Below are 15,254 nucleotides of genomic sequence, written 5' to 3'. Positions count from 1 at the left end.
AGGACTTCCACCATGGTCAGTGATAGGAGGTCACCCTCACCCACAAAAAAAATCTAACGCCATGTCATCTAAGCCCTGGAAGGAGAGGTTGAAAAAGTACTTAAAAGAAATAAATGGCTGAAAACTTCCCAAATGTGGCAAGAGAAGTCTGTAGATTCTGGAATATGTAGATTCAAGAAGCTGAGCAAAGCCCAAACAAGATAATCCCAAAGAAATTCATGCCAGGATTACATCATGATTAAACACCATGATTAAACTTTTGAAAACTAAAGACACAGAAAAAATCTGAAAGCAGCCAGAGGAAATAAAAAGTTTGAATGACAGCAGATTTCTCAGCAGACACCATGGAGACTAGAAGGAAGTGGCATATTTTTCAAGGGCTATTAAGAATTGTCTCTTGAGATCCATGTACAGCCACCAGGGGAGTGACATAATCAGAACTGCATGCAGGGGGTTGGGGAGTTATTTTTAACGTGATGTTTTATGTTAAAAAAATAAAAGGAGAAGAGCACCCGGGGAACTGGCAATTGTTCACTTCACCGCCATGCCTACGCTCTCGTGCTCTCCTTCCTGCACCCCCTTTGCAAGTTTGAATTTTTCAAACCCTCCAAAACGCCAAAAGAACAAATAATGAACGGCCCTATAAGTCTAACCTAGATTCACTGGTTATCTATCTTTTAACCGTATTTATCACTCTCATTTGCACACCGGCACACACACATTTTATTGTTTTGTTTTGTTTATGGAATCACTTGAAAGTAAATTGCAGGTAATAATTACAACTTTTCATCCCTAAATTCTTCAGTGTGCATTTCCTAAGAATAAGGACATTCTCTTACATAATTAAAATACCTTTATCACAGGTAAGAAAATTAAGATTAATTCAATAACATAATGTAATCTACAGCCCATATCTAAATTCCTCAACTGCCCACAAAATGTCTTTCATAGCTGTTTGGATTTCCCCCCTCAATCTAAGATTTCATCCAGAGTCACCACATTTGGTTGTCGGCTCCTGAATCACAGTCTAGAACAGTATTCCTACCTTTTCTGTTTCTCATGACACTGAATTAAGCATGAAAGCCAGGTGTCTCGCAGAAAGAATGCCCTGTATTTTCAATGTTTCCTCATGATTGGACTTAGGTTAAACCTTTTTGGCAAGAAGACTACACAGGTGACGTGGACTTCTTAGTACCAGGAGGCACATAGTACGGTATCCAAGCACTGACGGTGCTAAAAGTTTGAAAGGTGACACCAGGGCATTTCACCCTTCGTAATTAATATGTAATCTGTGGGGTAACATTTTGAGGCCATGTGAAAAGCCTGTCCCCTACCCACTACTTACTTAATGGTTTTAGCATCTACTGATGATCTCTGCCTGAAATCAATTATTACACTGGGAACTGCAAAATAATTAGAACTGCATTTTTACAAGATCACTCTAGTAGTGAACAAGAGGCCATTTAGAAGAACAAAATGGGGTGGCTGGGTGAATGGTTGTGCTTTTAACATTCTCAGACCAGAGGACAGGAGTAAGCGTGGGACAGCAAGGCAGACTGTTCAGTTTGGGGCATGCTGAATATGAGCTGATTGTGAGACATCCTAAGAGATATACAAGTGTGGGGGGGTGTACACACAGGTGTATGTATACATGTATACAGGGATGTGTGTGTGTGTGTGTGTGTGTGTGTGTGTGTGTGTGTGTGAGACATAGTCTAGGGATAATGTGATACAATACGTACAGATAATACTTCCCAGGATGAATCTTAAGGGAATCCCAGAATTTAAGCGTAGGTGATGAAGACAGCCCAGCGAGGCTGATACTGGGAGTGACTAAGCTTCCAGAAAAAGGATGTAGATAGAAAGAGAGATGTTAAGAAAGGGCGATCAGACAAAGGAAGGCTTACAGTTTCCAACGGATCACTCCTACTCAGGGCATGGCCAGTGGTCCCAGAGCTATGCCAGGGGCTGGTGGAGGCAGAAACTAACTGCAACAGGTTGAGGAGGAAGAGGTGAGGAAGTGGAGTCCACAGGTGAGGAAGTGGGGTTTTATGTCCCCAAGGAGGTTAAGATGTGCTAGCAGTTACTTACACATTCTCCCAACAAGTATTTACTGAGAGAGGCCCCATGTGTCAGACCCTGTTTGTTTCGGCGCTGGGGTATCCACGTTCTCATGGAGCTGACAATCTAGTGAGGAATGACACATCAAACAAAAGCAGGGCATGGCGACAGAGAGTAATGGGGCAGGAGCATTCCATACGGAGAGGTCAGGAAAGACTTTGTGATGTGACATCTGAGCAGAGACCTGGGGGAAGGGAGTGAACCCGGTAGCCATTGAGGGAAGAGCCTGCCAGGCAAGGAGAACAGCAAGTGCAAAGGCCCTGAGTGGGAAACTGCCTGAGTGACAGAGGGACATGAAGGACAGTGACAGAGCACAGTGAACAGGGGAACAGTGGGAGCAGACAGTGAGTGGGGCAGCCGCACGGGGCTTTGCAGGACTTTGGACTTGGCTCTCAAGCGGTACTAGAGGAAATGAAACGGGAAGGAGAAATGAAGTAGGATGTGCCTGGCAACCTCGCCACTGACAGCGAGGCTTCTGCGGGAAACACAGATAGAGACTTGCTGTGAATGATGCCCTCCTTTCCCCCAATGTTTGCAGTGTTGGGAATGAGTTTCCCTGAGCTATAGCTTTCCACATTATATAGTGGAGAACTGACTTACCTGAAATCACAGCCCAATCACCTGCAGAATAAAGACTAGACTCTGGTTCTTCTGATTTCAAAATTCAGGTCTTTTTATTTCTATACAGAGGGTGCCAAAAAAAGGTATACGCGTTTTAAGAAAGGAAAAAACTATTAAAATTACGCTGATGGTAACCACTTGGAGCACCTCCTGTAATTGTAGAAGTCAAACGTGGCTTGTATTCATCTTTTGTTATCAGTATATAATGAGCATTACAATTTTAATAGTTTTTTCCTTTCTTAAACTGTGTATGTATCCTTTGTATATTTCAGCATAAGAGAGGCAGGAGGACCAGGTGGGGGTGGGAGAAAAGATACTTCCCTGATCAAGTATCTTTTCTCCCCCCAAAATGTAATCGTTAACAAACAAACAAACAAACAAACAAACAAACAAACCCAAATGAATTTAATCTGATCTTCTGCATTCTGCTCTCTTCTCCTGGCTATTCCTCTGGGAAGAAATGCTGCCTTGGCCTTTTCTCTAAGGCTGGCAGTGGGACAGAAGGGAGAGCTGCAGCAAACACCCCGGGGGCCACTCTCTCCTATTCCTTTTCCCTCCAGCCCTCTCCTGAAGGGGCCAAATAGCAGAAGGAAGTGCTGAATAATGAATCTGCTTCCAAAGTGACCTGAGTCTTTTGCCACATCCCTTGGCGCTGGCACAGAACTCGGTCACACAGCTCCAGGCAGTTCATTAACTCTGCCAAACTGCCCCTGACAGTCGTTCTGTGGCCACGAGAGAGGCGGCCAAGGCAGGCTTTTCCCAGCACTGGAGACAGAGGTTCCTACGGTGTCTGTACCTAATCATTGTCTATGACGCAGCCTCCACTGTCTTAGAAATTTGTCACCACCTCTTGAGTTCTGTGGGCAGGGCCATCCCTACTTCAGAACTCCTGGGGAGAGGAGAATATCAGTATCCCACGCCATCACTACAAATGAAAAGGGGAAAGATGCCAGCAGCCCTTGTCCAGTGTTTCTCCAAGTGCAGTTCAAGAACCATTTGCATTAGAATGTCTCTGGAGTGCAGATTCCTGGGCTTCAAGAATTTTGATCTGTAGTGAGCTCTTCAGGGATTCTGGTGCCACTAAAATTCAAAAACCACCGTTTCCAAAAGTCAGAGGGAGGGTGACACTGCGGATGGAAAGTAAGGACTTTTATTTGCTCCTTCTCCACCACCAGGGGCTAAGTGACTGAAAAATCCACCTAGTAAGGATTTGATCACTTTCTCAACAGCTTAATTCAACAGTTCAGCTCTGTGGCCCATGCCCACAAACGCAAACAGTTTGATCTCCTGAGCTCCTTTCTGGTCAGTGCTTCGAGCTGCAAAGCATGTATTTCTAAGGGCCACAGATCAGGGCTTTGGGCCATTTTCCGCACACCCTGGCCATTCCGCAGGGTTGGGTCCCTACCCTGCTGTGAGAATCTGGGGCGTGGCGGTCACACTCAGTGGGAGGAAGGCAGCGCAGAGACAGAGCCCTTGGTCTGAGCACAGAGCTCACTGGTGTCAGCACAGGAAATGGGGAGGGTCACTTGCGCGCGGAGCTGGGAAAGGCAGAGGCTGGCCGAGGCACGGGTGTGTATGAGTTCCACTAGCATCAGGTAGGTGATTTTTCTCAGGATTCTGTATCCACGCAGAGCAGAGGCTTTTTCCCTGGGACTCATTGTACCAGGTCTAGAGTGTCTGTGAACCCCTGGGAACTAGGCTGAATCCTGGGCGCTTGCTTGGGTACAACTGTCTAGTAAGAGGATGCATAAGATTTTCTAAGGAGCAACAGGGCACAAAAGAAATCAAAAACCTGATTTAACTAAGGGTTATTATGACAGATGTGGAAACGTGCCCTTGGCCTTTGAGCCTCACAACCAGCAGACAAGAGCAGCAACTTGGAAGCAATTTTACTGGAGGGCTTAAAAACGACAAGGTTACTCTCACCTTCACCACCAAATCTCACCTACCTCACCAACTATGGGCCCTGATCTGACACTGTTTTCAGTATTTTCAAAGTTGAGATTTTGGTGAAAGTATAGCAGGCTATCATCATAAAATTCCTATGTCAATAAGAACCACTAGGCTGTGACCTTCAGGAATTAGCATGAGGCTTGGAGCCAGAAACCTGGAAGGGATCTGCCTCTGTCTTTTAGTGGTGGTATGACCTTGGGCAAGTCACACATCTCATCACAAAATGGCAACTATACAAACTACTCTGAAGACTGTTAGCTTTAAGTAAAGTGAAAGTGCTCTGCTAGAAGACGCTCTGTTAAGCTTGAGTTTTAACCTTTTTTCTGAGCCATCCTCCTTCTGACGGACACAGCATGTGTGTGTGGAGTCAAAAGCTGAGAACTCACTGGGCCTGACTTTCATTTTTTGTCTTACTGTTTTTAGCTGACACACCAAAACGCCTACACAGATATCCTGCAACAAAGACCATTAAGCAAAGAGTTGTATCAATATTTCCAAAGACTGGCCATGACAATGAAAACCAGAAGAAATAAGTTCATGTGAATCAAAGAAAGCTTGGGTGGCGGGCTACAAGGAAGAGACCACACATTCTGGGGCAAGCGAGGATCCAAACGGAAAGTCAGAAAACGTGCTTCACACACATCCTGTTTTGGTGCTCAGGCTGCCACCACCCTGTTTTTGCCCCAGGGCTGTCACCCCCACCCAAACTGGCAGGAAAGCCAACTATCAAGAATGAATATGCGAAGCGGAGACTCGAGGATGCTAAATCTTTATCTTCCTAGAAGTGGGAGCCGCTTCAGTGTCGCACCCTTGACCCACCGACAGCGAAAGAGACTCAAAACTGGGAGAGAAGGTCAGTACACAATCTTGTACAGCAAGCATATCAACAGGTACAGTGAATTCCAAAAGGTTAAAATATCAGGGGTCAAATATTTGGCCTTCCAAGCTTCTCTCTGACATATATGCCGGCCATGTTTATACCTGGCTTTCACGCCATTGCCCAGTCAGTTAAGATTCCAGTATACACTCCTCAGTGAAGCACGCGCGCGTACACACACGTACACACGTACACACACACACACCATTGCTTTTTTCTGAAGCCCCATAATCAATATACCTAAGTCATCTGTTTAGATACAAGCTCCAAAATCAGCTTTGCCCTTCTGCAGATAACATCCCACTAGGCTGAAGAATCTGAAATCCCTACGATGGTCAGCTGTCTATCGGGGCTCCCGAGTGCATGATTCTTTGGAATGTATACTGCTTAGTGAAATTAGTGGGTAGCTTCAACAAGTGATTTTATAAACTCCTTAGCTTCATTTCATTATCTTGAAAAGAAGTTGGCCTTGGTATCGCATACATTTCAAAAACTAATTATTAAATGAAACTGAATACCTACTGTACCTTTTTGATATTGTACCAAGAACTCATACCGAGAAGACCACTTCTGATGGCCTGTTCAACAGAGCTCCCTACTGGATTCAACAATGAATATGCTCAAACTGTGAATGTCTCTCTCCTCACTCTGGAGCCCTTGTAGGATATGTTAGCAACTGGCCAAGGAGGAGGCGCTATGCTGGTCGCTGACCACTGGGGTAGGGACACACCCTCCAACAGCAGGAAGAGAGATGAGGATGCTGACATCTGTCAAAACTGCAATGTAAATCACCTGGGGCTGACGTGCCCAGCTGGTCTTCTCCTGAGAGAAAAGAGAAGATTCCTGAGGCCACAAGCCTAACACTATTCTCTCTCAGCTTCAAATCTAGGGATTGGATTCACCCCAATCCTAGAACACACATTTTACAAATGCCATTTAATCTGGGGATTCAACTAAAGTTAAACAGTCACATTTCTGTACTGAGGATACATCCTCTCAATTAGGTGGGGTTCTCGGCTTCTTAATAAAAAGCTATGTTGTACACCTGAAACCAATAGAGTGCTATATGTCAATTATATCTCAATTAAAACAAAGACAAAAAAGGAACCTAGCTCTTCTGTCCAAAGATATCTACGCACATAAAAGAGCCAAACGGATCAGTGTGTGAGAGTGAGCTTCTGAGCGAAGCATGAGCCTCAGGGCACGGACTGCAGGGGGGCAGCAGCGGGCAGGCTGCAGGGCTGGGGTGGGGGTGGTGCCTTTTCTGAGCTCCTCCTGGAAAGGGGCCCTGGTTAGATCTTGGCCAAACTTCTTGGGTTCACAGGACAGCGGTTCAGAGACTACCACACAGAGCTTCTAGCAACTTCCAAGTGGACTGGAGCAAATGGGCTATGACCAGGCCCAGGTAAGGATCTGCCTTCACCCTAGCCCCCAACCAAACTTATAATTTTTTTCCCCCCAAACTTATAATTTACAAAGTATCCGTTGAGACGTGTGTCTCCGACATTTTAACACTTAAAAGCAAAGCAAAAGTATTTCCATGAAGCCTACAATTTTGTCATCTTAAATCTTTGTAAGTTTTTTTTTTTTTTTTTTTAAAGGCAGTTCTGCCTCAAAGCAGACCATCTCACCTGCTCTAGAGTCACCCCTGTATCCTCACAGATGCACATTTCTGTCTCTTGGCAAGTTGCCGAGAAACAAAAAAACACTATTTCTAATCCAGCCATTTTTTAACTGTTCTGTTTGTTTTAAGAGAGGTTAAACAGAAAACATCCACTACCATGGAGAGGGCAAGCTAATAAAATGACCGTCCTATCACTACAAGACCAAAGGGGAACAATCTTAAGAGAACGCCATGTTGGTTGGTGGTTCTTTGACTCTTAACAATTTTCAGTAATTGTTTTTGGATGCACAGGTAGGGAGGAAAGTAGAATTAAGGAGGATTTTATTTATTGAAAAATAGCTCCTGTTCCCAAACACTGGTTATGACAGAAATGAATATGTATACAATACTAAAAGCTGCTTTCAGATTCACAAGAGGGCAGATCCAAGCTAATGCTAACGACAATAACAATGCTTATATTTCAAAAGCATAAACAACACGTCATCTCACTATGTCTAAACTAACTGTGGGGTAGGTAAGATGGGTTATTACCCATATTATAAAGGCTGAAGTTGAGTTCAGAAAAGTTAATTGAGTTGCCCAAAGTCGCCTTGCTCCTAAGTGATAGAGTGAGGTCTAAAACTCCACTGTCTAATAAACTAGCCACCAACCACATGTGACCATTTAAATTAATTAAAATTAAACTAGATTAAAAATTCAGCTCCTCACTCAAGCTGGTCTCATTTCAGGCCCTGGACAGCATGCGCCCAGAGTTACAGAACATTACTCTTTACTGCTGATAGTAGCGGTCTACAGGCTATTCGTCTGAACTCGTGGTAACTTGGGGAAAAGACCCCATGGCACCCCAGTCCTTAATAAAGATGGGCTGGTAGTGACAAAGTTAAATCACAGCCTCTTTCTAATGATAAGAAACTGACACTTCAGGAGGTTGGTTTACCTTTTTAGAGATTACAAAAACATCAAGATTTTAAAAGATCTTTACCAACGCAGATTTGATCCATATGTACTCAGGAAAGAGAATCTTGAAACTCAGTTTGTACATTTGGTGAAGAGTAATATAAGTAATAATTCCCCCAAGTTACAAATAACAAAACTATTATTAGGAAGAATTTTAGCTTCAGAGGAAAAGGGATCATAGTAATAAATCCTGACAGCCATTAAATAACCTCTTTCCGAGTTTAGAATAAATTTCTTCTTGGTGTGTAGAGGCTGCTATAGTCAGATGAACAGATGTGCCGCTAACATGGGCCCCATAAACGACAGCTTAGATTAACTATAGTGCTACAGCTGGGCCACCGTCTGTGCAGACCACCTAGCTAACACTGACAGCTGAAGCAAAGGGATCAAACTGTAGAACTGAAGGGTGAGGGAGTCAAGACGTGGCAAAGCTTATTAAAAATACAGAGCTGTGTAAACTCATGACATGAAGTGACTCCAGTTTCAACATGAGATACATAGGGCCCGCTTAGACCTATGAACAAGTCAAAACTAGCTGGCCAGCGGTCGCTTTTTCACTTAGCAACCTATCTGAGCACCTTTCAGGGGCCAGTACTTTGGACAGGCCTGTGGATGGACACTACATGGCTGCCCTCGCCCTTTGGATTCTGCCAACCATTCAGAGGTGTTACCATTGACACTGGCTGGGTGCATAGAAACACTATTTAAAATGAAAAAACAAGCTCATTCTAGAAACAGAGCAAGGTCCTTAGAGTATCTGTAAGACAAAAATAATGATTTCTTCACGTGCTTGCCAAGGTCTAAGGTTTTCCTACTATGTGCACTTGGGGAAAAATAAACTGCAGGTTAACTGCAGCATTAAAACATGCTACTCTGTGCTTTTCTCAAGGATTCACAACCGAATAACAAAAGGTGGAGGAAGAAGAGACAAACAAGGTTCTTCTCTCATATCCAGAAAGATTACAGGAGAGTTTTCTCATTTGTCTGGGTCAGAAGAACTTCCAGGTTTTCCTTTAAAAGGTTATTCCAATGCAGCAACTTTCACTGCCAGAACATTTTTCTTAATTTTCACCTTAACCTCATAACCTTGTGCACCTTTAAATGTCAAAGAGAAAGGCTGTGGCGGAAGATTTATTTGAGAACAAAGTGCATCACACGTGACCCATCTCTTCTATGGGGCGTCATTCTGGATACAGCAGCATTCCTGGTCTTCATCTTTGGACTTAAACACCAACTTCCTGTCTGCACCATCTCTCCTCTCCCTCGAGACATGCAGAGCTTCGGCCATCGTTAAAGAAAGCTTAGGGCCTGGAATATGTAATCCTTTGCTCTCTGGCACTCTGTATTTGGTAGGGTTTAAGTGGTGTTAAATGAGACATATGTTTACATGATGAGAATGAAGGATTCTGGGACATGATCCTGTTTAAAAATACATCAGAAATCAACTTCTGTACCCCATGGTTTAGATGCCATGAACAGAGCTTTTCAAGCAGCAGAGAGACGTGTGTAGGGATTGGGACAGTCTTTAATCCCCTGAACTTTATGGAAAGGCCTCCCTTCAACTCTGAATGATATGCTAACACATGAACAACCCTGAAGGCAAGAGAGCCACTGAAGACACTGCACCCTGTGACGTCAGAATGCAAGCCAGTCCGCGTGGGAACTGTGTGAACATTCTGGGAAATGACATGGGTGGGGCTTTCTTCCCACAGAGAGAAGACAGACTGGGACGAGAAGGATTTGATAAACGATATAAACACACACATGATGAGGCAGAATAAAGCCATGACAACACTGCTCCTCTTCCCCAGTTCGAGGGCCCCACCTGCTTCCTAAATTGTACAACAAACTTAAACATAAAGGCACTTTTCTGAAACTCCTCAGGAATGGGAAGTGGACACTTCAAATCATGTATTACTTTTTCAGGTCTCCAAATCTCCAATCGTCAACAACTTGGGGGTCATTTACGATTTGCCCCCACCACTGCTCATATTTTCCTTGAAAGACGTGGAGTGGAGGGTGAGAAATGGGGTTGGTGGAAGATGACAGGTGGTGGGGATGTCGGGGAGGTGAGTACTGGAGATTACTATAGGAGCTGGGGGGAGTGGCCACAGGATGTGGTGAGGAAGTAGGCTTGTCTACAGTGCGGGGGGGCTGCCAGAAAATGGGCCTCCTCTTTGGGAACTCAGGACCCCGATGTGTGTACCGCCAGGTATGTAGGTGAGCAGAGCATTTCCCAGGCCTCGACATTCTCTCTCATGTGCTAAGAGTTCGCCACCTACTTCCTTCACTAGAAAAGCAGGAAGCCCAATCTGGGTCCATAGGTGAAGGCAGCTCTTGCTAGGAGGGAAGGTGCAGTATTCTCATAGGAGCAGGTCGTCTCTGTCCCTATAGGAAGGGCAATTATTCTCAGTTCACAGATACAGAGAACACCCCAAAGTACACAATTAGATATTCGGAACATTTTAGAACCTAGGCTCCTGACACAACAGGAATGTTGTTTCAAATTCCATGCCCAGAAATCCCACAAGTTTGCAGCACTGTTCTGGAGTTCAGAGCTGGAGTGTTCTGTAAAGTGTTCTCCCCCCCCCACCCCGTCTCATCACATTACCCATCCACTGTACAGGCCATCTGCTCTGCTCTTTAAGGGCTGGGGTACCTTTTCTATCTGTCACACACACCCCCCACACCACACATACTTTACAATTGGTTGTCTTCATTCATTCCTTCAGTGCCAGGCACTGGAGACAGAAATATACATAAGACAGTTTCTCCAGGAACTTACAGTCTAGTTGGAGAGACAAACATATAAGCAAATAACTGCAATAACTGAAGCATCATCTGTCTCAACAACATGGAATACTAAGCAAGGAGGCTGTACTCATAAATCCTATTAAACAGTGATCGCCAGTGACCCCTGCGATCAAATGAAGACAGGAAGAAGAGTGCAGGGCACTTCTGCATGGCTTTGAGACCCCGAACATATTACAGACCCCCAGAAGCAGCGTTATGCTCTCAGAACTAACACTGTAATTAGCGTCGGCTCCCCACGGGTCAGCATTGATTTGCTCTTCATTTTGTATTTGGGTCAATTTTAGCTACCCAGATAAAATGTTAAATGTCTTGAGGGCAGTTACCATGCCTTGTGTTTCTTTAATCTCTACAGCATCTAGGACTGCCCTGGGTACAAGGTAGATGCTAAACACATGACACCCTTAGTGAGAGGGACAAGTAGATGAGACTCTCGGTAACTTGTTCCCCTACCAAAGTTTGCAGATTGGCAGAGCTGGAGGGTTCTGTAAAGCACACTGCCCTCTCTACCTCATCACATTACCGATCCGTTGTACAAGCCATCTGCTCTGACACTTTAGGGTTGGGGGTGGGGAATCCTTCACTGGAGAGCCAGAAAAGACGACAGCACAATGTAGGTAAATGGCTTGGTAGTTAATTGCAGTAAACAAAAAGATGAATTTGAGACTTAAGTCCCCTGGCTGATGCTCAGGATAAAAACAGAGCTCAGGCGCAGTATACTTGCTATACGGTTCTAGCTCTTAGACATGGACCTGCCATTACAATGACATAAAGCAAATCCCATCCTGACTTGCTTAAAAGCTTCCAATGGCTTCCCATGGTACCTAAAATAAGGGCCTCGTTCTGGCCCCGCCTGCCTCAGCAATCTTAACCTGCCCCTGCTCTCCTCTCACGTACCAGGCCCCGGCCACACTGGCTGCCTTGAGGTTTTCAAACACGGCAGGCTCTTCCTGCACTGGGCCCTCACACTCGCTTTTCCTTCTCCCCGGGCCCTTTTCCTACTTCTGAATGGCTGACTCTCCCTCATCCTTCAGATCTCAGCTCAAATATTTCCTGTGCAGGGAGGCCTTTCTTGGTCATCTTATCCAAACTGACCCCATGTCATTCCTATGACTTATTAACACACCAACCAGTTAGTTTACTTCATAGCACTTACCATACTCTGAAATTATCTTGTCTATTTATTTGTCCCCTTGTTTATTATCAGTATTCTCCTTCTAAATATAAAACTAAAACAGGAGCTGGATGTATCTTGCTGTATCAGTGGGCACATACTACGTACTCAAATATTTTGAATGAATGAGAATTAGGAAAATACAGTGACAGTCGGTCAGCAGGCACTGAGTTAAGGTGAAAAACATCAGTTTTCCCACTATGAAGTTAGGAGTTGTTGTACAATTTCTTTTTTTTACTTCATTAGGGTGTATCCAAGTAGTGATAACATACAAAGACAAGAGAAAGAAGAGGGAGAGCCTAAGCTCTCTGCTGTTGACTTAAAAACAAAGTCAAAAAGAGCAAAATCTTGCTGGCTCGTTTCCACTCAGTTTGGAATGCTGTTGGTATTAGAAACACATTTTCTTACTCTTCTAACAGATTCCAAGGTCGGTTTCATTTCTCTCTAAGTGAGGCAGTGCTGCACCCGCTATGGCCAGCTCTGTGACATCCCATCTTAGCCTGCATTCAAGCACACTCACACCCAGGCCAGCCTGGGGATATCTGAGGATCTCACTCTAAATAAAACTGCAGCTGATTCAAAATACCAGGTGGAAAAGGGTTTTCTCGTCCCAAGAAGTTGAACACTAAGGCAAATCATAAGCATGAAGTGGGTTCTTCCTCACAACACCCCAGCTCAAGATCTGCTCCTCCTACAAAGGGAAGTGTAACAGGGCGTAGAAGCCCTTTGAAAGGTACAATTCCACAGCTAAGGATGATTCAAAGGCACTGTTAAACCTACTGCTGTTTGTCTCACTGAACTTGATCAATGAGGGCAGTTTATCTTCACTATTAGTGACTGAGAGTCCCTGAACTTGGAAAAGCACAAAGAGTGAAGGATGAAACCTGTCGCCCTGTTTTCTGTTGGATGCCTTCCAGCGCACAATGGGTACCCACACAGCCATGCCCTAAGAGCAACTCTAGCGAATGCTGGAGGAGCGAGAGGTACTTACGCGGCATGATCCCTTGGCTCACCAGTTCTTCCCGCGTCCGGCGCTGCTGGAGCTTCAACTGCAGCACTGCAGGGCAGCAAAGAGAGAGGGGAGGTGAGGGCTCAGTCGAGCATTCCACCACAAAAGACACATTTTCAAACACAAAGAAAGTCTCAAAACAGAAAGGTGTAGTGTGACAGGATCCCTGTGAATTGTAACTGTAATTGCAGAAGTGGCCCGATACAGCAGGGTTTCCGTATTCTGCTGTGGGCGGCGAGAGGAAGTTGCGAAGGGTCTTGCAGGGCGATAACAATCCACAAAGTACCAAACTCTTGCCTCTTGCTCAAAACCTCCTACAACACTGTCCTCCTTCTAAAGCTCAAAAAACACAAATGCTTAACTCGAAGAAAATATAATGAGGACTACCACCCAGCAGAAAAAGCTTCCTAGGTGTTCTACATTTTCTTCCTGGTAGCAAATATTTACCACCATAAGTATAGTGAATGATACAGCTATTCACATAGATCAGGAAGTATCGGTTATTTGTAAAATCTTTTTACCTGTATCTAAAAATCTTATCTATTTTTCTTATCTATTTTTCATTTCTCTGGACCAGAAAATATTGTACCCCTAGTGTTAACTCTTTTCTTCCTCTTCTTCACTTAGAGCCTTTTTGTGTTGAGGTGAAACAACCAAACTAGATGATTCAAAGATTCAAAGCACATCCGGGCAAGGGGACGGGGACAGGTCTTTCACCTATTTCCACTCTGGCAACACCACTTAATGAAACAATTTCATAGGGAGTTTTTTTGTTTTTTTTTAAAGATTTTATTGGGGAAGGGGAACAGGACTTTATTGGGAAACTGTGTACTTCCAGGACTTTTTCCAAGTCAAGTTGTTGTCTTTTCAATCTTAGTTGTGAAGGGTGCAGCTCAGCTCCAGGTCCAGTTGCCCGTTGCTAGTTGCAGGGGGCGCAGCCCACCATCCCTTGCGGGAGCTGAATCGACAACCTTGTGGTTGAGAGGACACGCTCCAACCAACTGAGCCATCCGGGAGCTCAGCGGCACCTCAGCTCAAGGTGCTGTGTCCAATCTTAGTTGCGGGGGGCACAGGCCACCATCCCTTGTGGGAGTCGGGGAGTCAAACTGGCAACCTTGTGGTTGAGAGCCCGCGCTCCAACCAACTGAGCCATCTGGCCACCTGGGAGCTCAGCAGCAGCTCACTGACTTCATTCTAGTTGCGGAGGGTGTAACTCGCTGGCCCATGTGGGAATCGAACTGGCAGCCTTCGGCATTAGGAGCACGGAGCTCCAACCACCTGAGCCACTGGGCCGGCCCTCATAGGGATTTTTTTAAAGTTAAAAGTCAACGCTCTCTATTTCAAATGCCAATGACACCTACCAGGTATTACCACTGTATACCATGGCCTGCATTCAGAGGCTATGTGAGAAAATGTTCAGAAAAAGAGGGTTAGGAGGCTCCCATGGCCAAAGAAAGTCCCTTTATATGCTAAGTCTTCAATGATAAGGTCCCTGCAAGTCACACCTGAGGGGAATTGCATCTATTAGGAATCATATTACCTTACTATCTGCCTTTTCCATCCACAGAGCAGTTTTTAAGAAGGCCTCCAAGAATGGCAGACCCACAACTAAGCTCCTATCTCTCAAATTCAGCAGGTCCAAAGTGGAACCTGTCTTTCTCCTAAAAACCTAATCCACTTCCCATCCTTTTCCTCTTTAATGGTACCACATCCTCTCCTCAGTACTAATAGGAACATTTTTGAGCTAACTTCCTCTCCTCCGCCTCCTCACTCTCCTATTTTATCAAGTTTACTGCACACGTTTCCCCACGTTGCAGTGACAGCTCACTGACTTGCATCCTTCCTGGAGCTGTGTCCCATTCTAAGTCACCCCAATTAAGGCTGTCCAATTGACTCTTCCTTGAGTACCATGTACCTTCCCAACTCCTTATTCACTTCACCTGGAAATGCCTCTTCGCCTGACCTTTCTGATTCTCTCCCCAGCATTCAGAATTACTCTAGGCCTCCTGTGAGCTACCTTTTATCTGATATAAAAAGTACAGTAACAGTTTGCCCTGTGTAATACTTAACCCCGAATGTATCTTCTCTTGCCTACCATTTCACAAAC

At 44.8% G+C, this 15,254-nt stretch overlaps 1 protein-coding gene across 10 annotated transcripts in view; it reads right to left on the bottom strand.

Annotated features, from left to right (window-relative positions):
• The window catches only part of MRTFA (myocardin related transcription factor A), a 176,782-nt gene that overhangs the window by 25,886 nt on the left and 135,642 nt on the right, over positions 1-15,254 (bottom strand). For all 10 annotated transcript variants that reach the window (XM_074326439.2, XM_074326440.2, XM_074326441.2 and 7 more), the window contains one exon: positions 13,130-13,195. In XM_074326439.2, coding sequence (XP_074182540.2) covers positions 13,130-13,136 — 7 coding nt within the window. In that variant the 5' untranslated portion in view covers positions 13,137-13,195. Of the gene's footprint in view, positions 1-13,129; positions 13,196-15,254 lie in introns of those variants that run through there.

Source organism: Rhinolophus sinicus, chromosome 1 (genome assembly GCF_057876585.1).
Source record: "Rhinolophus sinicus isolate RSI-liver-muscle chromosome 1, RSI-T2T, whole genome shotgun sequence".
Taxonomy (NCBI): Eukaryota; Metazoa; Chordata; class Mammalia; order Chiroptera; family Rhinolophidae; genus Rhinolophus; species Rhinolophus sinicus.
Note: the sequence above shows the minus strand (reverse complement) of the source record. Positions and strands in the feature narration are given on the sequence as shown.